This window comes from Cryptomeria japonica, chromosome 1, assembly GCF_030272615.1.
Source record: "Cryptomeria japonica chromosome 1, Sugi_1.0, whole genome shotgun sequence".
NCBI classification, from domain to species: Eukaryota; Viridiplantae; Streptophyta; class Pinopsida; order Cupressales; family Cupressaceae; genus Cryptomeria; species Cryptomeria japonica.
The window spans coordinates 19,527,030-19,553,237 of record NC_081405.1 but is presented as its reverse complement, the minus strand read 5'-3'; the positions used below and the strand labels follow the sequence as shown (position 1 = coordinate 19,553,237).

General features: G+C 34.9%; 1 protein-coding gene across 4 annotated transcripts in view; it reads left to right on the top strand.

Annotated features, from left to right (window-relative positions):
* Nucleotides 1-25,414, top strand: part of LOC131031204 (uncharacterized) — a 148,540-nt gene extending 123,126 nt beyond the window's left edge. For 3 of the 4 annotated variants that reach the window (XM_059218073.1, XM_059218046.1, XM_059218036.1), the window contains 5 exons: nucleotides 4,389-4,529; nucleotides 14,909-14,961; nucleotides 24,207-24,243; nucleotides 24,397-24,476; nucleotides 24,843-25,414. In XM_059218073.1, coding sequence (XP_059074056.1) covers nucleotides 4,389-4,529; nucleotides 14,909-14,961; nucleotides 24,207-24,243; nucleotides 24,397-24,476; nucleotides 24,843-24,855 — 324 coding nt within the window. In that variant the 3' untranslated portion in view covers nucleotides 24,856-25,414. The remainder of the gene's footprint in view (nucleotides 1-4,388; nucleotides 4,530-14,908; nucleotides 14,962-24,206; nucleotides 24,244-24,396; nucleotides 24,477-24,842) is intronic. The other variant, XM_057962250.2, reaches the window with a different exon arrangement.
* Nucleotides 25,415-26,208: the final 794 nt, after the last annotated feature.

Sequence of the window (26,208 nt, the reverse complement as noted above, 5' to 3'; positions counted from 1 at the left end):
TTGCTGCCTCGTAAGGTCACCTTGGTTGCATGATTTAAGTGTTTTAGCATGACAACATCAGCTTGGGGACACAACATGAGCCTTAACTTAGTTTAATGATGTTGATTGTGTGATATATGTAAATAATAAATGCTTCTGCTACTACTGCTAAATGGAAGGAAGAAGGTAATGTGAAGAATGAATAATCAACAGAAGATAGAGGCTACCCAGGAGACATGACAAATTGTTTAAATTGGATAAGATAACACATCCAACTCACTGTGGATAGTGAATTAAATTTCTTCAGCCTTATTATGACAGCGTGCTTCAAAAAGTCCATCCATCAGAGGGAGAAAACAATTAAATTGGCAATCTCTTATGGTGTAGTTGCAGTCTTCTGGCACAAGAGTTGGAGAGATAACATTACTTCTTCCATGTTACCCACTTCTATAACAAGCTCATTTGCCATTGATGTATATTCAACTCTTGGTTCTTCATTGAGGTTCATAAGAGATGTTGAAGATCAGGATGAGTTAAATTTTAGGATAAATTCACTGTCTTCTACTAATGATCCACTCTCAAGATGTTGCAAGAAGATGTCAAGATTTGGTAATGAATCCTCCATATGTATTTCTGATTTGTTGAATGCCTCTAGTGCTGAATCATCTTCAAGATCTTGTTCTTCAATTAATTTTTCTCTTTCTTTTTTCTTTTCTTGTGTTGGCTCTTCAAAGTCAAACAAACTTTTGAATGCAAAGAAAAATTCATCTGATGCCTCTTCACCCATGGTGCATGTAATGTCCCCATTTTAGCAGACATGGTTTTTTGGTGATTAGCCTATCATTCTGACCCTCGTAGGCTAATGAGTATGGATAGAGGGTCTCCCGAGGCTTGTATCATCTCCAGAGTTCATTGTGTTTCGATATGGCTTTCGTTTGGTATCATTTTGACTTCATTTGCTATACTTACTATTTATAGTAAGTTTGAGATGTTAGAGATGGACCCCTTCTATTTTTAGTAAAGGGGTATGGTCATATGCAGCTTCATCATGTCAGCTCCCAGCTCAGACAACGTTTAAAAATGTTGAGTATTAATGGAGACATTAATGTTTATGTAGTTTAAATAAACATTAATGTTTTGAGCTTATATTATTAAGTTATAATATAATTTTATATTATAACTTAAGGGTCCAAGTATCATTAAAGGGGACCATTTAATTAATTAATTGTGGCTCTTTTACCAAGGTGAAATATTAAATGACAAAGTGAAAATATTATATCATTAAATGTCATTTAATATCATTAAATGTCATTTAATATCATTAATTGATTTAATGCCTTATTGGAGAAAATCGAACCTTCATGGGAAATATATATAAGGCTTGTGAAAAGAAGAGAAGGGGATTGATCATTGTTATTTTTTATGAGAAGACTTGTCTCTTGGCTTTGGAGAAGAAGCAGGGGTTTTTGCAGCTTGTCCAGAGTATCGGCATTGGAGAACGTGAAGACTTCATTGCATCAGCAATCTGAGGTTGTGAGATATTCATCTGAAGTTGCTCCTAGGGTTGGCTTCATCTAGAAGTTGACATTGTGCTGATTGGGGATTTATTTTCAGATTTATTGGCATAGCTGAGGGCATATGTATATGGCAGACTGAGAACATCATACAAAGGGTTTATTTGCTGCTACAATGTTGTGAACAGTGCGCTACAGTACCCGTGAATAGTAAACACTACAGTACCGCGCTCCAGTAAACGCTACAGTACCTTGCCAATTTTGTGGTCTTTGTGGAGACCAAATTGGAGATGTTTGTTCAGATTTATGATGAAGATTGAATAAGGAGTCTTTGGCTGCTTCTTCTACATTCTGCAAACCCTTGTAGCCGCCTTCATCACTTACAGATTGGGGTCGATTGATATTCCAGGTGACATTCAACATTGATCAGCCACTTAGCTTTCAAGCCAACTGTTTGCTTAAATGCCTAATGGCTGTAGGTGTACTTTGGGATGTATGACAAGTGTTTGTCTTAATGTCTACTAGCTGTACTAGTTAATTTCAGTCATTTCATGTGTGTGTAAGCTCTAAAACAGCTAGCATATCATTTCTATAACAACTTTGCATTGTTAGAAGCTTTCCATAACTTCATTTGCAGCCTACAAACCTGTTGTGACGTTTTCACACATCGCCCCATTGCAAATGGGGACCCATGTTTTTTGCTTTTTAGGGTTTGTTTTCTAGGTCTTTTAGGGTTTTGTTAGTTGGCTTTTGCATTTTTGAGTGCTGTCGGGGAGATCAATAGGATAGCAGGTCCTGCTGGAGTGAAGTCCTGATCCTGAAAATTTGGCTAAGTCTGAAAGTCCTGATCCCGAAATTTGGTTAAGTCTGGAATGTCCTGATCCTGAAATTTGACTAAGTCTGGAAACTGAAAAACCTCAAAAAACTAGATTTTGCAATATAATTCCTGGAGGTCTGAAACCACTCTCAAACACCCTGAAAGTATATATGGAATATAACTTAAAGTATTAAAAGGAAGAAAGATAGAAGGAAATGTTATATTCCATAAAAATTATCTTGATAGAGAGTTCAAAAAGTCAAATTTCGCTCCTATCCTTCACTAAGGATCCAGAGCGAATTTCGCTCCTGTCCCTCACCAAGGGTCCAGGGCGAAAAGGCTTATTTGAGTCATTCCTGGCCTTGTTTGGTCAAATTGGAACATCAAAGGCATGGTGGAGGACGAAATGAACATGATAGAGCATCCAAACTTGATCAAAGACAATGAAATGATGGAGTTTTTGTCTACAAAGGTAAAAGCGCTCCTGTCCCTCTCCAAGGGACCAGGGCGAAAAACCTAATATCCAGTCCTTCTCGCCAAGTTTGGACGAACCTAAGCCAAGGCGCGAATTTGAAATGATGTTTAAAATGCCTTGAGGTTGATATGATCAAGAATTTGCGCAATGGATGCAAAAGGTGCTCCTGTCCCTCACTAAAGGACCAGGGCGATTTTTTATAAAATCAACAATTTCCCTCCGAGATTATGCTAAGGCAAAGTTGAGCAAGATTGGAAAGGTCTTCTAAATCATGATGAACAAAGGTTTGACTCCAAAAACTCGATGATCCTAGGCCAAATGCAAAAGGCACTCCTGTCCCTCACTGAAGGACCAGGGCGAAAATCTCTAGAACATCAATTTCGCCTTGCAAAAAACGAGTTGAACATGCACTGAAGGGACGAAAGGGATCATTGCTTACCCCACAACACGAATTAGCAATTTAAAAGATAAAGATCAAGGACAAAAGTGGAAAATCGCTCCTGTCCCTCACCAAGGGACAAGGGCGAAAATGTCCTAAGGCACACTCCTTATAAAGATCAAGTGAATTAAACTCAAATTTCCAAATGACAAGGCCATTTCGGACGCCAAGGATGAGGTTTTGAACGTGAAAGCAAGGAATGCAAGGCTTAAAATGCAAGAGCGCTCCTGTCCCTCTCCAAGGGACCAGAGCGCTTAAAATGTGCATTCTTTATTTTTTGCCATATCCCAACGTTGATGTCCTCCAAATCGCATGAAATGCCAAAATCATCAACTTCAAAATATTTGAAAAAATTAAATTAAATTGGCATTTAGTAAATTGATTTTAGGCCTTAAAAAAAATCGAACTTTTATTGTGAAGGCATTTAAAATTAATTTTTATTAAATTAAAATTGAAAATGGGGCACTTGAGGTATCATGTTTTATTATTTTATTAGGTCGGCCTCTTGTTTTTGCAAATTTATTTATTTTTTGGCCTATTTTGCCAAGTCGGCCTATGGAGAGATGTAGAAGGTGAGCGCTCTATATATTGGAGGTGTTGTTTCACAATTCAAATCATTCAATCATCCTTTCAAGTGCGAAATTGGAGAGCAATTTGAGGAGCGAAATCCAGAGGAGTGGAGGGCGAAATTCATCTTGAAAGCTATTGGAGAGGCGAATTTCTAGCTAGATTGGAGGATAATTTCCAGATTTTTTGAAGACATTTGAAGGCGAATTTCCAGATTTTTTGAAGAGGCTAGTGGAGTTTATTCTTTTTCAAACTAGAGGAGGCATACTTCATCCAAGGAAGGACTATAAATCTTGCCCAACAAAATCCGGTCCTCTTCCTTCATTTTTCAAGGTTTTGTACTTAAATACTCAAAGGGAAGGTATGAAGAATCATTTTTTGAAGTTCTTATTCAAGACTTATTATGATCCCATTGCAATTTTGTAAAGTCTAAGTCTTGAAGATCCAAATTCCATTCATTATTAATTTGAAAATGTGTAGTTCTTGATTTATCATGACTTTTTTCAAATTAATATCTTAAGTTTTACCGTTGAAAGGTCTTAAATTTCATGCTTTGAGGTTTGATGCTCAAAAGACTAACTTTAATATTTTGTGTAGGCATCAAATGGAGATCCCGGAGTTGTAAGATCAAGCAAGGACAAGGGCGACCTCCTCCAGCCTAGCATCGACAAGGACGGCCTTCTTTGGACTAACGTCGACAAGGGCGACCTCTTCTCCAATCCAGTATTCCAAGGCGAGGTACATCAATCATCCTGCACATCAAGGACACAAGAAGTTAGAACAAGGGTTCGTTGAAGAAGCAGATAGTACCAGATGAATTAATTAAAGCTAGCTTCTCAACAACATCAAGTTGAATATTTACCAAGTTACAAGTGTCAGACGAGGTGGCATCCTAGTCATCACTTCTCCAGTCAGTGTGGTCCACCTCAGCATTTCCAGATTCAATGTACCTAACTCATGGAAGGTGGCACAAACTCCGATGTACCTACCCCAGCTATCCATTGGTGGAATTTTCTAGAGAGGACATGTGTCCAAGCAATACAATTTTATCATTGGTCAAGCATTAAATGTTATGTAATGGTTGTAACAAACCCTAATAAGGGTTTTCATTGTTGAATCTTGGCCATTGATCTCGAATTGATCTAAGCCATCGAATTGTATTGAGGGCACTATATAAGCCCTGGTATTTCATTTTGTAAAAGCAATAGTTAGAATATAGTTGGAAGCAGTTAGAAGATAGATAGAGAGTAGTTAGAAGGTGATTAGCTAGTTGATAGAGTAGCAATTAGAGTAGAGTAGAGAGAGAAGGCAAAGATTGTTGCCAAGATGTTGTTGTAAAAGACTTGTAACTTCATTGAAGAAATGGTGAAACTTATGGGTCGATTCGACAATTTGCATGGTCTTTATGCTTCTCATGTTTGATTTTATGTTATTAGATGAGTGGAAGAAATGTGCTTGATTGATGGTGGAATTCGTATATCCATACTACTAGTAGTTTGTTGATTGCAGACTTGCCTTGTGTAGTCAACTGGAATCATTCAGCTTAAGCTTAACTTCAATTGTCGCTTCTTCATTGATATGCATCAACCTGATGGTGTCTATGCCTGCAGTGATGATTTGAACATCCTAAAGCTTTCCTTCGAAGATCGCACTAACTTTGTGGAGATGGTCCTGGGATGTCAAAACAAGACTTAGTTAGAATTTCATCAAAGATCATTCATTGCTCTTACATTCTTAGTATTAGAATTAGATCCTTTCCTCACCCTCCTCTTTTTTTCCTTTTTTCAAATCAAAGCTAGTAAGAGCTTGTGTTCCAGCAATATTCAAAGCAGATCAGACGTTCAATCATCAAATGTAAGTCCCCTTGTGATTCCAGCAAATCACATCATACCACAGAGAGCTTATCCACACGTAGAGATCCTACATCAAAGAACCTTGGAGTCATCCTGATTGATCCTTTTTCGCGATATCTTCAGCAATCAGAGGCTTTATTCAAGAGAGGATAAGGTACCCTTGGGTATTTTATTCTGTGTTTGATTGTGTACAAAATACACGTCAATAGACCCAAAGAAGACAAATAAAGAATTCACTACAGCGGCTTCAAACATTGTATGCCAAGTGTTTGACAATATTCCTTGGGGTTCAATAAGCGAAACAGGGTCAGATTAGCCAAGGGATACTACAGTGCAGCCATTGTCCTCTTGATCAGTGGAAATAGTCAAACTATCATTTTGCTCTATAGATGCATTGGAAACCTTGTCTTCCTTTGATATCAAGTGATATACTTGTGGAGTTCCTTCTATGTCCAACATAGCAGATTGTTCGTCATCTTTGAAATTGAGTAACGCCTATGAGGTAGATGGAAATTGTAACTCATCTGATCATTTTCCAATGAAAGGACAAAGATGGGTTCTTGAAAACAAGACACCATGTGGCCTTGCGATTGAGGAATGACATGTTTAGAAATAATTTAGTCATCATGGCCATGGGTTCGGCAAATTGCCACTCAATAGAAGTTGTATTGGAAAGTGGTTTGAAAGGACGTCTAACAAAGGCTCCATTGGCAGCAAATAACATTTGGCAAAGGAGGAAAAAGAATGTTCTGACATTATAGCACAATTGAAACACTTGAGCACTCTATCAAGATTACTCCAAGTGTACCATGTAATATGATCTTTGTGGCAGCCAAGATTGGGATAAAAATTTCCAAATGATTATGCATGAAGAGCCAAGCCTCTCCTTTCTTAGATGTACATTGGATAGGTAAGGCTCCACATTTATCATAGGCAATTTCAATCATTAAAATCCCCACAAAGAATTGAAGTGGCCCTAGGCATTGTATTGGCAATCCACCTCTAGAGGTAGATATTTCAACAGCATAATTTGAAGCATAAACATTAATAACTCCAAAGGAATGATTATTAATGTTGAAAAGAGCCCGCAACACTTGGTGGGATCACATCTTTGGTCAAGTAAGCCTTGATGCCATATAGGAGAGAGAAAGGTGAACATGACATGTCTCCTTTTTGTTGTAATTTTGTTATTGACCAAAATACCCAGTTCTAAATTCTTGCATCTTCCCTGGTTCTATTTTTGTGTATATGACATATATGTTCTCTCTCGTCCTTCCCCCTCCTCATCCTTGCATGCCTTTCTATCTAAGTACATTTTTTCCTAAACCCCTCTAGCATTGGACTTGTTCTTCTACTCATGCCTTTCTTTCATTTCCAATTGAAGTGTCAAAGTTTCCCTTCTCATGTCAGCCCCAACTTCTGACTCTTGACTTTATGTTTTTACTAAATTAGCTTGTTGGAGCTAGACTTACAGCCATACCTCTACCCACATGCCTATTTCTTATCATGCTCAAATCTCAAACTCCACTAGTAACTTCATACATATTAAAGAAGTCGAACTTGGGTTCATTCTTTTACTTGTGTACTTCATGTGCATCTTTGATCTTTAATGCCCAATAACTTTCTACAATATATCCTATTGGATTTATTGGTGCGGGCTTGCCTAAAATGTAGTACCAAGTATGAGTCATCCCCAATCCTTGACATTTTACACAATTCTATCTCATCAAGGATTTCTTGTTCAGACTTCCCTTCATCTACTTGCCTCAATGGTATGATCTTCTTGTCATCCCCAACCTCTAAAGTTCGAGACTCTAGCCATTTCTCATTGTTCACCTCACCTACCTCCAAGCACATCTCAAAGCACCATTAATTCTCAATTTTGATGTTGTAACTTCTAAGAAAGTTCTCCCTTTTGCCCAAGGACATTATTTAATATTTAGGACATGGATATACATGTACCTCTAGTTGCAAAGACAAAGAAAGGACCCGTCACCATTAATGTGATGGTTAAAGTTTCAAAATCCACTAGATCTCATGCCATTATTACAGAGGACATTTTCAAGCCATAGGAAGCACATAACCATGCCTTTCAAGTACAAACCTACAGACATGGGCATAATAATGTGTGCGATCCAAGGGAAATGGTGCCTGATAGGAGTGGGCATTGTCAGTGACATACTATTCTAGTGTTTGAGGACATTAATGTGTTAGGAAATTTGAGTTAGTGCTCCATGTATATGGGTAAATAATAATTATGTGAGTAATTATTATAATGTAAATGTTAGTATTTAGTAATATTATTGTTATATTAGCAATAATATATATTAAGGTTTGGAGTGGTTTTAACAACTCATATAATTTGAGTTGTGTATTGTTACGTGAGTAACAATCACAACTAAATAAGGATTTATGGAGATAATCTCTTCTTGAATATAGGAGTAGACTCTCCTATATATATGTAAGATGTAGTGATTGAAAATGGTGAAGAAAATATCATATTATTACTGTGTAAAATTTTCTATTTGGTTTCTGTCTTTCCCATATTTTCTTATATGGTATCAGAGCTTTTTTGATCTGTGGATTTGTGTTGAAAAATTTAGGCTTCACTGTTGTTAGCATGCAAGTATTTCGAGCAGTTGATTAGTAATGTGGGTTTTTGTCATAGCAGTGAGGTCTTATCATCGTGATTTTTTTTTTAAAAGAAATTGTTAGTTGAAAAGAACAAAAATCTTGAAGTCTCCATTTCTGCCTTCAATGCTCTACCAGAATGGTTATGTCAAGATGAGCTTCCTCACACGTCTATAAAGTGATCTCTGCAAGGGTTTTAGCAGCCACTCTTCATCGCTGCACATTTGGAACACAAAAATCAATAAGAACCAAGCCATCAATACCAACATTGGCCTTTGTCAATTCCATTCTCTTCTTCAAAGCGCCAATTGCACTTCAGTTATTCAGCCATATGTTGCTTGGGTGGTGAGCAGCGATTCATTCACCTATGTTTGGTGTTGCACATTGAAACGCCAGCAAAGCACTTCCTTCTCATCGCCAATACAAGCAGTAACCTAGAGTGGGTAAATTGTTTTCACAATTTTGATGTTTGGTTCTTTGATGCAAGGTGTCATGGACAACCAAATTTTAAGGAGATTAAGTCATGCATTTCATGACAGATATTCAGTATTGAAGGATCTTGAAGCATTCATTGTGAATAGATTCAACCCTCCAACAATTTGGTTTGATATTTTTATGCATTAAGTAGAAAAGTCTATTTTTCCTAAGCGAGAACATAGAGTCCCTTTTAAATTTAAAAATATTATGGTTTGTATCTTGCATTGATGAGAAAAAGGATTTCAGATTTTGTTAATCAGCAAACATCGAATTGGCCGATCTTTGAAAAGAAAGGAGGTCTTTCCTTCCAACAAACACTAAGGCGGTGTCATGACATGCCAAATGGGGAAGAGTCCTTAGGGTTAAGTACACTCATTTAAATTAGTGATTTTATTTTATTTAGTTTAGTTTTTTATAGAGATATTTTGTGTCATAGTCTAAAATTTAAAATAAATAATGTATGCTATCAAAGCAAGTCAAAGTGAAGTTGTATTATTTTAGAATTGGGTCCATTAATTCTTGTGTCAAAATGTTAAAAAAAATATATATATAAAAAATGAAAATTGTAATTGGAGTGCATGATCGGTGGTACCCGACACTCCTTGTAAGAAGTTCACATCAAAGGGGAGAATGTATTTTTTCCTCACAACTATGAAATGAGCTTCAAAGCCAAATTTGCTAAGTAGTAAATTCACTGGAGGATGAAGGCACAGGAGGATGGAGGTCAATTAGCGACCTCTCGTCAATCACCAACGATGGGGCCGCGCATTAGGTTTGGTGACATTGTTTTTTAGTTGTGTATTTGCTTCCAGATGCAAATGGTGTAGTGTGCTTCATTTTTTTGGTTTTCTACTGTGTGTAGTGTGTTGGATGCTAGAAGGGCAATTGTATAGGAAAGCAGCTAATGTCAGTGATCCTCTAACTATAGAGATCCTCTAACTACCATACTTCGTTAGAAGATGATCGACTAGTGAATACGTTCACTGGCAATTATGATCATGTGCAGCAAGATCCAAATCCAAATCCATAGCAAGATCCAGACATTGGTATGCAATTTTATGCGATTTGTCTTCTTTTTAGTGCTCTTGTGTGGTGTAAATAAGTGGAAATTTCACGTTGTGGGGGGAACATAACATCAATGTTCCATTTCCATTTCGAGCTAAATCGGCTAAAGTCAAGGGCAACTTCCAATGGGAGTTGCGGTTTCCTATGTTGTTCGAGATTAGGTGGCAACAGTCGACAACAGTGACTGCAATTGAGAACATTTGGTTCTCATAGATGTAATGTGAAATTATTCCCGGTTTTGTTTTGTGTGAGTTGCATTTTGTAATGTCCCTACTAGTTAAGGACCACTGTCCTGCAAAACAAATTGTTAGAATACAACATATACATCAATTTGTTACTAAATCAACTTGCAAATTAATTTAAGATTACCCAATTAGCACTAATCACTGTTCTTATCTATAAAAAGGATACGATGCCATACAAAGTATGTCCTTAGGTGGCTGTGAGGCTTGCCTTCTTGGAACCCTCTCTTGGTTCCAAGCCATCCAGGAAAAAGAAGGTGAATTCGATTCCTGTCTTGGATGTAATTTCTTACATCCAAGCCATCCAGGAATCAAGGTTTTAATTTGATTCCTGTCTTGGGTGTAATTTCTTACACCCAAGCCATCCAGGAAACCAAAGGTTAATTTGATCCCTGTCTTGAGTGTAATCTCTTACACCCAAGCCATCCAAGGTAGACCATAAGTCAATTCCTTGCCTTGGGTGATGTACCTCATCACCCAAGTCCATTAGAGGGGACCGGCCAGATCCGTCTCTTCTTGGATGAACTTGTCAACCAAGCCATTCATATATGCATATAGACCATCAGTATATATATACTACCTTTCAGGGATTATCATAATCCCTCCATTAGGCTAAGGGAGTTTCCCCCTATGGCCTCCATCATTCAATCATATTTATATTGCATTTGACAATTTAGTACTATTTTCCCATTTCATAATCCACATTTTTACTTTAACATATATTCTTGACTATTCATTTTATTTGTTAAACTATATATATATATCAAAATATGCTTTACCATTATTCACATATGTATTAGATTTTCATTAATTCCATTCATCACATCTGTATTAATAAATTCATTCCTCAATGTGTAAATGAAGATATTAATTACTTGTATTCATTAGTATGTACATATTAACTATCTATGTTCATCGATATATATATAGTAATGAACCTTAACATATTAAATAATGATATTCATTAATAAATAAATTCATTAATAAATAAAGTAAATAGCCTAACGTATTATTTACCTATATCCATTGGTATATATATATAGTAATGAGCAGCAACGTATTAACTACTATATATTCATTGGTAAATAAACAATACTATATCCTTACCTGACTGTTCGCAGCAAAGGTTCTGCTTGTGGTTTGTCTCTATGTTATACTTCCCGCTCTCCTTTCTTTTCCACCGCTGGTCCTCCCCTCCTTGCCTTCTCCCTTCCCCATATTATTTGTATCCCGTGAGGGGTTGTACCCCTTCACGGTGCCCTTCCGCATGGAGGGGTGCGGCGGTGATCACAGCCTAGGCTGTGAATTATTAAATATTAAATAATTCACTTTTGTCATATTTAAATGTATTAAATATTTGATTGACATTTATTATATATTAAATATATTTTATTAATTTAATCATTTATTCATTTGGAACTTATGTAATTAATCTATAAATAATGTACTTTTACATTATGTGATACCTTAGGGGTTATCACACATTTCCTATATTTTCCCCTGATGTTGGAGAAATATAAGGACCAGTGTAAGTCATCATGGATCTTGAAAGAGTTTGTGGGAGGATCCAGAAAACTACATGAGGTGGGCAAATGGTGGATGTTCCTGTTTACGTCAAGGTTTGTGGTAAGCCTATTTAAAACCATGGGAGGAGAGAGCCTTTCATTTTGAATCAAGATCATGAGCCACGAGAATGGACATGCCACAAGGGTGAGCATACTGCAGTGGAAGGTGTGAAATTTTTACTATGTTCACACTAAGGGGGGAATGTTAGGAAATTTGAGTTAGTGCTCCATTTATATGGGTAAATAATAATTATGTGAGTAATTATTATTATGTAAATGCTAGTATTTAGTAATATTATTGTTATATTAACAATAATATATATTAAGGTTTGGAGTTGTTTTAACAACTCATAATATTTGAGTTGTGTATTATTATGTGAGTAACAATCACAACTAAATAATGATTTGTGGAGATAATCTCTCCTTGAATATAGGAGTAGACTCTCCTATATTTATGTAAGATGTATTGATTGAAAATGGTGAAGAAAATATCACATTATTACTGTGTAAAATTTTCTATTTGGTTTCTCTGTCTTTCCCATATTTTCTTAATGCAAATCTCAACATTTTTTTATTGAGATATTTAGTGTTTAGAGTATTTTAAAGGGATTACTATGAAAAATACAAAAAATCCCTAACTACAAACCTCGTTTTGAGCACTTGTGTTCAAATGTCCAAATTCTAAGACAAAAACCTTTATTTATAGATGATTAGAGAATGAAACCCTTTTGTTGGCAATGTTAGAGGAGAAACCTCTTTGGCCAAAGGACAATCTTATGTGTACCCGAATCGGTAACTTAGCTATTAGCTAGGTTGAGCCTAATTGAATTGCAGTTGGTCATGGATAATATGTATATGCTTGGACTTTACTAACCCACAATATTCTTCTTTCCTTTACATATTCTATGTCAAAGTCATATGCCTAGACTTTACTAACCCACTTATGTGGTTTCACATTTAAATCCTTTTTCTCTAGGAAGTATTTCAAGCTATTATAATCTGTTTTGAAAACAAATTGTCCACCTACCAAATACTATTTGAACTTTGCCATTGCATGCATGATGGAAAGCATCTCCTTATCGTAGACGGAATATAACCTTTCTGTATCTTGGATTTAATCTAAATCTTGTAAATGTATTAAACAAAATTATTAAAAGTAAAATTAATATTATGTTAAATAATTTTTTTTAATACATTATAATAAATTTTAAAATGTTATAATATAAATAATTTTAAAAGATTAATTTAAATACTCCAATTTTATAAATATGTCAAATCTTACACATTAAATATATCAATAATTAAAAATCTAAATTGAATATTTCAATTTATTGAAAACAAAACAAAATAATAATAATAATCATATTTAAAAATTTATTGTATTAAATTTTATTAAAAAAATTAAAACAAAACCTAAAATGCAAACAAAGACAAACTAGGCAAGTAAAAGAAACAAGGAAAGCATGGATTGCAATGTACCTATCGCCTACAATTGTGCCCTCTCTTCCCTCAATTAGTGAACCTAGAATGCTAACGAGTCCAAACTCCACATTGGTGCCAACCTTTACCAGTGAGTTTCCATGCTTGCTCTATGTTTGTAGAGAGCTGCCACCATCACCACTACCACACTTGCATAGAGAAGCCAACACTTCGTTTTTTAATGTCAAAAATGCTTGTACCAAATGTAACTCATTAGATAAAGCCTAGCAGCATTAACAAATGTGTGAAATAATAATGAAGCTCATGATGTATTTTTACATGTCATGAGTGTTTCCTTTATAGGAAAAAATCAGAAAATCAATTGCAAATATTATTTTAAAATATATTTTATTTAAAAATCCCTGAGCCTTTTCCATACAAATTTTAGGATGAAGTAGGACAATTTTCAAAGCCTTTCTTGAAGTTTGCAAAATTTTGAACTTTATAGATTAAAATCAGTGAAGATTTGACATAGTGCTTAACCATGGAATTTCCTCAATAATCCCCCTTAGTTTGACACCTCACTTTTAAAATGTAAGTGTTCAACCTTATGAATTTGTCATTTTAAAGCTACCTACATATTTCAATTTTTTTGGTGTGTGGAGATTCTATAGACCAACATTACTAAATATCTTTTTGATGATTTGCTCAATGGAGTATCAAATCATTTACTCATTCACACCCATCTCTAATGAATAGTGATATGCTAAGATACTAGATTCAGTAGCTAAGGGCTAGAACCGAGGCCAAGTTCGATCTGAGTCTGGTACCTGTCCAGCTCTGGATTCGTCCCAAATTCGTGGCCAAAATAGAGTGTTGTTATTCAATGTGGCCAAAACAGAGTGCTGCATTTTGCTTCCTCCGTCTTCTTTCCCCATCTAACTTCCTCTCTCCGTCTTCCTCCATCGACTCTCTTGCTTCCATTGTAACGAAGCTTTCCAATGTTTTGTTTTTATTTTAATTTTAGCTTCCACTTTCTAATTTTTTTTTCTATTCCTCCCCATGGTTGTCGCTAATCCGTTCCTCAAGATGACAACCCTTATCCAGTAATGAGTGAATTCCTCTTGCATCCCGAATTCTAAACCTCTGTGGGGTTGGGTAGGAGGGGCGATTCTAGAACTATTTTAGAGTGGGGTGGGTTGGTGGCAATAAGGGTGACCTCCCACCCACCCTAGGGGGGCTAAAGTTTATCCCACTGTAAGGGTGGGTGGGTGGCTCCACATAGAGAGATAGGGATAGGGCCGCTACCCCCTTTTGTCCTCCCACCCACCCCGAGGTAGTTTTTATTTTTCTTTGTTCAAATAAAATTTAATTTATTTAAACTTAATGTTTTTAAATCACTCATTTGATATTTACTTTTGTTTTTTATTCTATATGTTAAAATTTAATATATATTAATAATATTTTATAATAAATTTTAAAACATATTTATTACTTTTAATTTAAAAGATACATACATATATATATATATATATAGCTGTACCCATACCCTTATTCAGGGGAAAAAAAAATTGTCGAACCGTCATACCCATACCTGAATCGGCAACTTAGCTGATATGTAGTAACCTATCTCTCATAAGCTCACCAATCACCAATCCACTTGGCACTCATTGCATTAAGTGATACTTCCCTAGATGAAAAGCTAGGAATGGTGCATGTCCATGGTGTTGTTTTCTATCTTTACTAAATGGCTAGTTTTTATTTGTATTTGAGAGTTTTTTCAACAGCATCTATTTTTTATTCTGCTAAATGTTAATCTTATATGATGTTGGTGCTGATTTAAAACACTTTTATTGACTTTACAGGCAGATTACAACAAATATTTTGACTACATGGGACAACCACCGGTTTCACAACAGTAAATACTCCTTCTATACCTTTTTTGTTTAAGTACATTGACATTTTATTGATTGGGTAAGTGTTCTTTCTGGGCCAAAGTAAAATTGCATTATCATTAACTTGGAAAGTTCTTACAAGAGTTAGGACTTGAAGCACATGCTTTAAATAATCTTAATCTATAAGCAGTCACCAAACTATGAAGCATTATCACCACCTCTCAGCTACTAGAGAGTGATAGCAAACATGATTGTGCGGCAAATGATGATAAGGGAATTTTACAACAATCTTGGATTGGGAAAGTGGTGTAGATGTCAAAACATTTTGTAACTCCCACCATTATAAGTAATCCCCCTTATGAATGTCACTAAATCTAATATTCCAAGTTACAAGGAGAATATTAAAATAATAGAATCTCGTAACCATCTACATGGGCAACCAAGTACCCATTCCCAAGGTGTTGGAGGTCTGACACTATCATATAGGATTACTAGGTTAATATCACCTTATCATAGCATCACTCCACTTGATATCATACATTACAATGACATAAATAGGAAACAAAAATTGAATCAAGTATAGATGCAAGGCCCACGACCTCCTTGCACCAAGAGAACTTATCCATGCTCATTGGTTTCGTAAGTGAATTTGTTTGTCAATTCTCATGTGAAATAATAATCTAAGTGTAATGTTATATATTAATCTTCTATGATATCAATGATGAATGCTTTATCAATGTTATGATATGAATATTTGAAACTTATCTATATTTTAAAAAATCTCCCTAGTTTTTTAGAGTTGTTCATTCTTATATGATATATATGCACATCAACAATGGAAGCATTTAAATTCTGTTAATTTGTTTGTCAATTGTCATGTGAAATTTCAATTCAAGTGTAATGTTATATATTAAGCTTCTATAATATCTATGATGAATGCTTTATCAATGTTATAATATTAATATTTGAAACTTCTCTATGTTTTTAAAAACTTCCCTATTTTATAAGAACTGTCCATTCTTATATAATATATATGCACATTGACAGTGAAAGCATTTAAATTTTGTTAATATGTTTGCCAATTCTCATGTGGAATCTCAATTCAAGTATTGTTATATATTAAGCTTATATAATATCTATGATGAATGCTTTATCAATGTTATGATATGAATATTTGAAACTTCTCTATATTTTTGAAAATTTTCCTATTTTTTAGGAGGGGTCCATTCTGATATAATATATATGCACATTGACAATGAAAGCACTTAAATTTTGTTAATTTGTTTGTCAATTCTGATGTGAAATCTCAACTCGAGTCTGTTGTTATATATTAAGCTTCTATAATATCTATTACGAATGCTTTATCAATGTTATGATATGAATATTTGAATTTTCTCTATATTTATAAAATTTTCCCTATATTTTAATAGCAGCCCCCTACCATCCCCTAAAAAATGGCTCAAAAGTACCCCTCATACCAGAAATACGTCCCATCATACCTTGTCATCCCCGTCCCTGAAACTTGGAGGAGCATAGAAAATTACAATTCATGGTTGTCTTTTCTTAATCCCAAGGCAAATTAGGTCTTCTAATTGGTCAAACACCATAAGACAAATTCCCATTGATGTCAGCCCCAATGGGTCAAACATTTAATGCAGCTCGTGTGTTGACACTTTTAAATTGACCAATACTTTTGCACACTGTGGAAAAGAGATAGGAAGCTTTACAAAAAATGATTCAAAATTTTGAAATATTGTACCATTCCAAAATGTAGATTATAAGCTACAGAATTCATTATGATGTCATCCAACTTAGGTGAACAATTTGATCTTTGCACTACCACATGGCTTTAGACTATGCTTCAGCCTCTGTACTTTGTGGCAACACAGACTCATCTGAAAGGCTTTGTGTTTCTATGGGATCTTAACCAGGCTTGATGGAATGAACTGCTAGAACTGTGAAATCAGCCTCCAACCAAAACTTCAAAAAACTGTTCTTTTGAGATGCAAGACGGCAAGACCCTTGAGGTGCTTTTGCCTCAAACACCTTAGGTGAAATATTTGTGAGCTTAATATTCACAAATAAATGCTAAGTGGTAGAACTGCTCCTTCAGTTGCATCTCAACCTCAATGTGCCCCATCACTTGATAAAGGTGCCTCAAAAGAATTTTGATATTCTGTGATATCCCCCATATTATCAAATAATAACTTATATGTTAATTATTTAATTATGAGTTCATTGATATGAGTGAACCAGCCATGTCATCCTGTAATATAAGAATAGCAGTTAACTTATTATTAAATTATTAATTAATAAATAACTTAATATTAATTTGAATATGAAATAAATTTAACAATAAAAAACTAATTATTTAATTATATTTATTAATAAGTATTATTATCAATTAATTAATATTAATTATATTTATTAACAAATATTATTAAATAATTAATATTAATTATATTTATTAATGAGTAATATTATCCATTAATTAATATTTATTAGATATGAAATGTTTAGTGGGGCCCGATCCTTTGAGGACCCCACGGTCACCTCCTTTCACATGGTAGGTGACTCTCCCTTTTGGCATCGAATAAGGTATACAAAAGGGAGGGGAGTAGAGTAAAAGGGGGACACAGCAGGATAAAACGATAAGAAGAAAAAAAAAAGATATAAAAAGAGAGGAAGGTTGTACTCCCTACTGTGGGATCAAAACCACTCCGGCAGAGATAGGAAAAGGGAAAAATAAGAAAAGAACATGGAAAGAATTCTTTCAGAATTATTATTAAGTTACGGGCAGTCACATCCTTGTTTTGGGTGGTATGCATAGGGATACAATTAATATGTATGCTTAATATATGAAGCCGGTAATGTTCTTAGGCAGAATATCATAATATAAACAAAGATAATAATATAATAATTATAATTAATATAATATCTTTTGAAAACTGTTCTGCAGTTATATATAATAATAATATCTATAAATGAATATATATATATATATATATATATATATATATATATATATATATATATATATATATATATATATATATATAATATAAACAAAGATAATAATATAATAATTATAATTAATTTAATATCTTTTGGAAACCGCTCTGCAGTTATATATAATAATAATATCTATAAATAAATTAATATATATATATTAATCATACAAATATATATTAGAATATACATCAGAAGAACTCTTAAAGTGAATATCAGATAAATAGCAACATTATATTGTAAATCGGAAAGAGCTCATAAGGTAATAAACAGTAAGAATAATATGTTTATATATAATTCTCGTGACTATTGTCATTGTTTAAGAAGTTGGGAATTGAGATGTTTCCAAAGAGGGGTAGTCTAAATCTAGACAATAAGATGATTCCCAAGAGAGGGTGAGGATCAGCATCCCGAGTGTTGGTTGAAAATTTTGTACATTTGGGGGAAATATACAAAATTGTGGTTTCAACCACAACACATGAGTAAAAACTCTCCTAATTAAGGGAAGGCTCCCCCTATCTAACTAAAACTGAAATAAAAACAGGATGGGACAGCAGTCTTCCTTCTTTCTTCAAGAAAGACAATATCCTTTTCTCTTCACAGAAAAGGATAGCGATTGAAAACGAACAACAGTAACTACTTTCAAGTGAAATGAGAGAAAGGAAATGAAGTTTCCTGAAAGCGCAAAGACTTCCGTCACTTCCTTCGGGACGGGACAGCAATATCAAGTTCAAAGACTTGACTATTGGAAGTCCTATCTACCCTTTGCTATACTAAATTTTACAACGAATAAAAGATAACAGCTCAAAGACTGAAATAATCTATTCTTTTAACACAAAGACAAGAACTAATGCAAGCTCAAAGACTTGCTGCTATTTCTTGTCAAACAGTAATTTTTCCTCAAGAATAGACACAAGCTCAAAGACTTGCTGCTCCTTCAAGAGGGTTTCCTATTTTAATTAATCTTCTCTACTTGCAGCTCAAAGACTTCAAATCAGATTGGACTAAGCTCCTTTAGAAACACTTTGCATAGAAGAAATAAAAAGATTCAAACTCAAACATGTAGTTCAAAGACTCAAAACTTGAGTAATCCTTCTTTCTTATTCTTCAAAACCTTCAATTCACATACATAAGCTCAAAGACTTCTTGCTGTAAATTTGGCAGAGTTTTTGCTTGCTTTCAAAAAGATAAATATTACAATAGACTCCTCCAGTATTTATAGAAGAGGAGCCTTGAGAAAAAGGTGGGAGGATCCTAACTAACTTGAGAGATTCTCTCAACCACCAAGACTCATTCAATAACTAACTGAGACTTCATTAACTAACTAAGAGTTACTCCAACTAACTAAGACTTATTCCAACTACAGTCCTAATCGGACACAACTTGTAGTTGTCTTACATGTAATTACAAAAGTGCAAGTAATGTGTAACTTGCATTTTACAAAAAATATTTTTACATGTAACTTGTCAAAATGAAATTACAAATGCATAACTAAAACTATTCCATGTGTCTAAAGACACGACTCTAACTGCATCATCCTTTGTCTGTGATGATCTTCATGTCGCTTCAGGATGCTAGAACTTGAAGTATTCTAGATTGGTAAAGACATCTTGAACCGGAACGGGAACTTGCATCCTTGTCTTCTTGCTTGGGGTAATACTAGCTTTTCAAGAGGGAACGGGCTGCCTTCCTCTTTTCATGTCATGACCATCTTTGTCTTGAAAGCATTTTATGCTCTCAACCATGAATTGTTGTTGTATTTCTTCTTTGTATCATCCTTCATTCTTGAAATTTGCTTGCAAAATAAGGCCCATGCCTTAATCCATTGATTTGGTAGATCGTGTGTGCAAACCGGACTGACAAGGGAAGAGAGAAATTGATGCAAAAACGGGCTCACTAGTGAATTTCGGGTTTTGGAAGTTGCATTACATGTGTGGGGAAAACAAGAGCATTAACTTGCAAATGTGGGAACAAACATGCAACTTCATATGTGTAATGGGTAACTACAAGTTTGCACTTGTAATTGGACCTTTAAAACTCATTTTCAAGTGTTTTTTTGAGTGCATTTTGGACCAATTTCGGGTTCTAGATGGCTGACTGCAAGTAGACTTTAAATGGGGAAAATGAATGAAGGTGTGAAATGAGTGGATGAATTGGTATGTACGGATGAGGGAATTGGAAGCGGATAGGTAAAAATGAATTTCAAGAAGATCACTTGGAACTTTGCCAATGCAAAAATGGGAAGAACTTTCAACTTGCAACCCGGATTTCAAAAAAAAGATGGTTAAATCTTTTATCCATAAGGGAAGAACAATGATTTTCATCCAACTTGTAATCGGAATTTAAAATCCCGAATACAAGTAAAGAGGGAAAATGGGGAAGAACAATGCAATTCTAAAATTGCTTTACAAAAGGAAAAATCTCTCTCACAAAATCTGATTTTTGGGGAAGAACCAACCATTTACAAATTTACAACTAGAAAGAAAAAAAAACAAGAAAACAAGAAAAAAGAAACAAGAAAATAAATCTTACCTTGCTCCAATGTGAAAATGCCTCTCCAAAAGATAATCAATCTTTGAAATAAAGAAGAATATCTCTTAAAAAGAAATTAACCGTATTCCAAAACCCTAGCCACGTTTTTGAAAAAATGGCAAAAACTGAAAAACGTGGCAGCAAATGCATGAGAAATGGCATGGAAAATGGCCAAGACTCTTTCTAACCTCAATACCTTAGCATACCAAGCCAAAACGATTCATAACATTGCTGATTCGTGGCATTTTTAATGAAGAAAAACGTGGTTTTTTAGCAAAAACGTGTTTGCTGTTATAAACCTAAAAACCAGCAAACTTAACCTCCATGTGTCTAAAAATGCATGGAAATAGGAAGGAATCCAAAACGCCTTCTATCTCCCAAAAAATCTCCACAAAAATTTGCTAAAAATCTTCAAAAAACATGTTTTTCCTTGCAATTCGGGTTTTTTGGAACAAATAGCAAGTTTAAAATGTATGAAACAATGAAAATCGGGTTTTTTGGAGGATATGACAAGTTTAAAATTTCACTTTTTCAACATGTTAGGCAAAATCGGGATTTTTTGGCCAAATAGCAAGTTTAAAATGTCAAAAATGCACTTTATGAGCAAAATCGGGTTTTTTGGACCAAAGTGCAAGTTTTAAATTGTCACTTTTTCACTTACAAGGCAAAATCGGGTTTTTTGGAGCAAACTGCAAGTTTTAAATACTTGTAAATGGGAAATAAAATCCCTACAACAAGTTATACTTGCTTGCACATATGTAATGGGGATTTAAAATCCCTATTACATGCAAAAACCATTAAAGTAGGGGTTTTTTCACCAAACTGCAAGTTTACTTGCACATATGTAATGGGGATTTAAAATCCCTATTACATGTGAAAACCATTAAAGTAGGGGTTTTTTGACCAAACTGCAAGTTTACTTGCAGTTGAGCCAAAAAATCCCTATTTTAACTAAAAATGACCAAAAAACAATAAAAAGATAAAAACAACAAAGGGGAAATTTAAAACAAATTACAAGTAACATCTTTTAAATAAAAGTGCACATGTAATAAGTCAAAAATTCCCCTACAAAGACCAAAACAATGAATATCATTAAAACTTGCAGTTTGAAGAAAATTCTCCACGTGCAATCGAGATTTTAAAACCCGAAATTGAAGGAAAGACATAGCAAACAAACCCAGAATTTGACGAAATTCGAAACGTAGTTCGAGGATGGACTGAGGATTAAGCCAATCCAAGGATTAGTCGAAATTCTGCCTCGAGAAGCGTGCCATAGAGTAATTTTTTTCATTTTTTCACAAAAATTTCATGTAATGGTCCTTCATTTTTGAAAACAAAAATGAGGACAACACCGAGAACGTTGAGGGATAGGGTCCCAAGATAGGGTAAGGGCTTGGATCCGTAAACTTTGAGGGAACCTATTGTATTTGGTATCTAAACGCTTTGGTAACATTCACATCCTCTTCTTCCTTGCAACTGAAGTAGAAACAAAGTTTGACATTTGCATTATGAATTATGGATGTATGATAAATGGGCAAGTTACTTATTAATAAATTAATTGATTGAACTATGGAATATCACTGATTTGATTCATGTTAAGATATTATTGTCTCCTCATTGATTTAGTTTAGGTCATAAGTATGTTGAGATAGATTAGTTATGGTTAAAACAGGCCTAAACCTAGTAGGGGACATTACATATTCCTCCACCTCTTTCCACATATAGCTAGGTCATATCATGTCCTCCTCCACTAAGTTTTGGACATCACTCCCTTCCCTTTTGTCGATCTTTGTCCATCATAATCCATCCACCACCTCCATTTGCTTTTCCATCGCTCCTTGTGACATAATTTTTCCAGTATATTTGCATCCACTTTCTTCCAATGCTTCATCTCCTCTCCTCTTGGTGCAATTTGTAGTATAAATCCCAATAAATATCATTATAGTTCTCCATTAGACTACTACCTTCATTCACCCTTGACCTTTTGCTTCAAGATCACATCTTCCTCATTAGCAACCAACTCATGCTTCAGAAATACAACTCCTTTCACAATCTCCATTGGAATTTTTATTCCCTAATCAACAACTATTGATATCCAACTTACCTCGTTTATCTTGGTTAATCCCTCAATCGTCACAACTAACCCTTAGTTTTCCTTCTTTACTTATTTGTTCCATCTTTTGGTGGGTCTGAATTCACCATGTGCCATCCTCCTCTAGTTGAGATTTCTTCTCTTCTTTCCTTATTTTCTTCATCTATGTGCAATCATTTATGACCTCCTCCCAGTCTTCTTATGCCCACTGGCACTAATGCAAACTATATCCATGCCTTCCCCTTGGATCCAAAGGTTCAATATTTCTTTCTTTAATTTTTTCTTTCTTTCTCCAACTAGTTACTCCTTTTCGAACAACTTCAGTAACATCCTTTCCAAGGATCTCCTCAGACATGGGTTGTTCCCGTTATGTTTCCTCCTGAGCCAATGCAACCCCAACTTGTCCCTTTGCCAAGTGTTCCTCTATTGCATTACCAACTTCCAAAGATTGTTCTGTAGCTCTCTACTTCTGCCCACTCCTCCAAACAAAACCTTGTTGCAGGCTTGGCAACTCCCAATGTGCATTGTCTCTTATGGCATTACTCCTCTCAAGTGCGTTACTCAGCACACTTCAACATGGGTTCATCCAAAAGGCTTCACATTCCTGTAGGATCTCAAGTAGGCTTGATGCAATGTACTGCTGGACCACAGAAACAACCTTTAACTGGAACTTCAAAATATTGCAAAACACAAGGAAAACCAAAAATTTGTTTTTGGGCAATGAAAGATTGCTCGACCATTGAGATGCTCTTGCATCACAATTAAGTTTTAAACACCTCAGTAAGGGCAGATGCTAAGCAACTTGCAGGCTATAAAGAACAACCAAAAAGTCATTATTGGATACCTAAACAAGTAAGAGCTGGCTATTCTGTAGCATTATTAACAAGATGTTCTTAATAGAATAGAAGCTATTCAAAGAACTCTTACTGCTGATAAACAACATAATTAATAACCATTGACCAAACCATTCATAACTTAAAATTTGAGTACTATACTAGAAAATCTAAAAATGCAATAATAAATAACATAATTAAGTTGGATAACAAAACATTTGTTTTACTGATGAAGAACATAACTGATTACAATTTTTTGGCGGACTATTCTGAAAATTTATCTCCACGCGTCCAAAAATGCAACCTCAGGAAAAGAATATTAAGAATTTTAGAATATGCTAAGAAAAAATGCACCCCAGTAAACTGCAGCTAAAACAGCCTGGAATTATATAGATCATCGTATCCTTATACACTTTCCTAAACTTTAGAGCTCTACAGATGCATCATCTAGCTTAGACATCTGGCACAAAACTGCCTGCTTCAGTCATGTCCTCTTCTAATTTTCTGCTTTATCTTTCTCCCATTTTTCATGTAAAGGTAGCTGCTAGGAGATGTTCTTGACACTAATAATATTATTTATTACTAACGTTGAATATTCTTTTATAAAAATGTCATGTTTGTGCCATTTCCTTGAGACTTCTTCCCGCACCAGTTGGATTTGTGATTTTTCTTCATTGTTATTTTTCTGCTGGAAAATGTGCATGAATATGTGTTAGAAGAAAGGACAGGGTTCAAGTTGCAACTTATTTATGCAGCAGAATTAAACAGCATTATCTATAACTGGAATATAATATGGTTGCAGATTGGACTTCTTAAAATTCAGTCTCAAGTCAATCCAGGTAATTCATTGTTTGTAAGTAGTAAATATTGAGAAAGGCTCGAACTTGCTATCCAGTTACTTTCATCTTCAAGTTAATAATGTTAGCTACAACTTGATGACTTAATATCGCCAAAATGCTTGATTGTGATCATGCTTTGTGGGGTAAAACCAGGCTGCCAGGGAACAGATTGACAAGTTCTTGTCACTTATACCACAAGAAGAGTTACAAGCTGCGAAATCTCAAATTATGCGGTGAACCTGTAAACCTGTCTAGATTTGGATGTTTCCTTATGTGTTTCTGTTTTTCCTTCATTATCAATGCAGTGACTCAAATTGGAATTTTCAGAACCATAGCATTTTATTTTTTAGATGTTCATTGCTTAATTTGATGGACACAGTAGCATATATCTTTCATCTCAAGGTAAAGAACTAGCATTCTTTCGTCTGGAAGACAAGATTCTTGCAAACAATATGAATTGTGTGTGTATCCATATTTATTATATTACACACAAATGCACAAATGCTAGCAAGCTTGCTTGCTATTATTGGGAAAATTTGTGAAAGCAAGAGAGTGAGGGTGAAGGGGAGTTCATCTTTTGAATCCTGCATGTTTTGCAGGAACATGGATTAAATATGACACGTGAAAGATGATAATTATATTATATTACATTGATGTTTGGAAGACCAGGAACTTCTGAAGCATGATGAAAAGCACCGGGATTTCTTTACAAAATATCCCTTGATCTCAAGCTATGTTTTTTGTATATCAACATTTAACTGATGAAGAAGCTTTCTCACACTGCTGAATGAATTACAGGAGCATTTAGATAAGATTTTACTCTCCATGAGCTACAATAATATGACAAGCAGCTTGATACTGCATTTATTTGGTCATCCATTATGCAGAATTTTCAATTCACAAGACAAAGAACTTAAGAAAAATACATTCTTTGGAACAAGAGTAGCAATTTATGGTTCTTAACATGCAAATGCACGCATTCATGCGTTTGCTGCATGTATGTCTGAGAGATGCATTTGCAGACTTTTCTTCCGCTCAACCCACATTACACATTATGTCAAACATCAATGTAAAATTCATCAGAGGAGAATTAAATTCCATCCTACATATAAATTCAAAAGCATGATTATTTTTTAATGAAATATATCATTTATATGCTGCATTGTTGAAATGGGCCATTATATGGACAAATTATGCAGAGCTTGTCACCCCTTAAGTCATGGAGTGTCCTAATCCTTGTAGAATGATGTTTTTAAATATAGTTGCCAAACATTCTTCTTGATAAATTCTCAGTTTGCCACAACACTTCTGTGTATTCATCCATCCTGTTTAATGGTTTTATTTTCATTGCATATGCAAATTTGAAGTAATACTGTACATCATTGACAAATTATACTAAGCAGCATGTCACATGTAGGTTGGAATTGTGTAACTGAGTGTGTGCTGTGTTAATGCAAATGTCAATATTATAACAAATGTTTTAAATAAATATGTAAAACAACATATTTGAGTAGAAATCGTAATGCATCTTTTTGGAATTCCAAAGCTTCCGCTAGTAGTTCTAATTAACAACTCTATTTTAGGTGTGTTTAAGATTAAGATTGGCTGAATTATTACAAGTCTTGGTGAGATTTTGAGACTTTACAGAGTTACCCGGGGACGCGTCCCCGACCTGAAAACCCCCATCCCCATTCCGGGGACGTTTCGGGGACTTGGGGACGGCCAGGGGACGTTTCCCCCCATCCCCAAATTGCCCTGTATTTTGAGGGGACGTCCCCGAAATGGGGGGATGCCTGCCCTAGCTCTGGGGGACATCCGTACGTCGCGGGGACGTCTGGGGACGGCTGGGATGTCCCCAATCTGTCCCGGGGATGGCCAAACGTCTCCCATATCTAAGGCCCTTAAAAAATATTTAAAAAATTAAAAAAGTATTTTCAATTTTTTATTTAAATTTTCTAATATAGG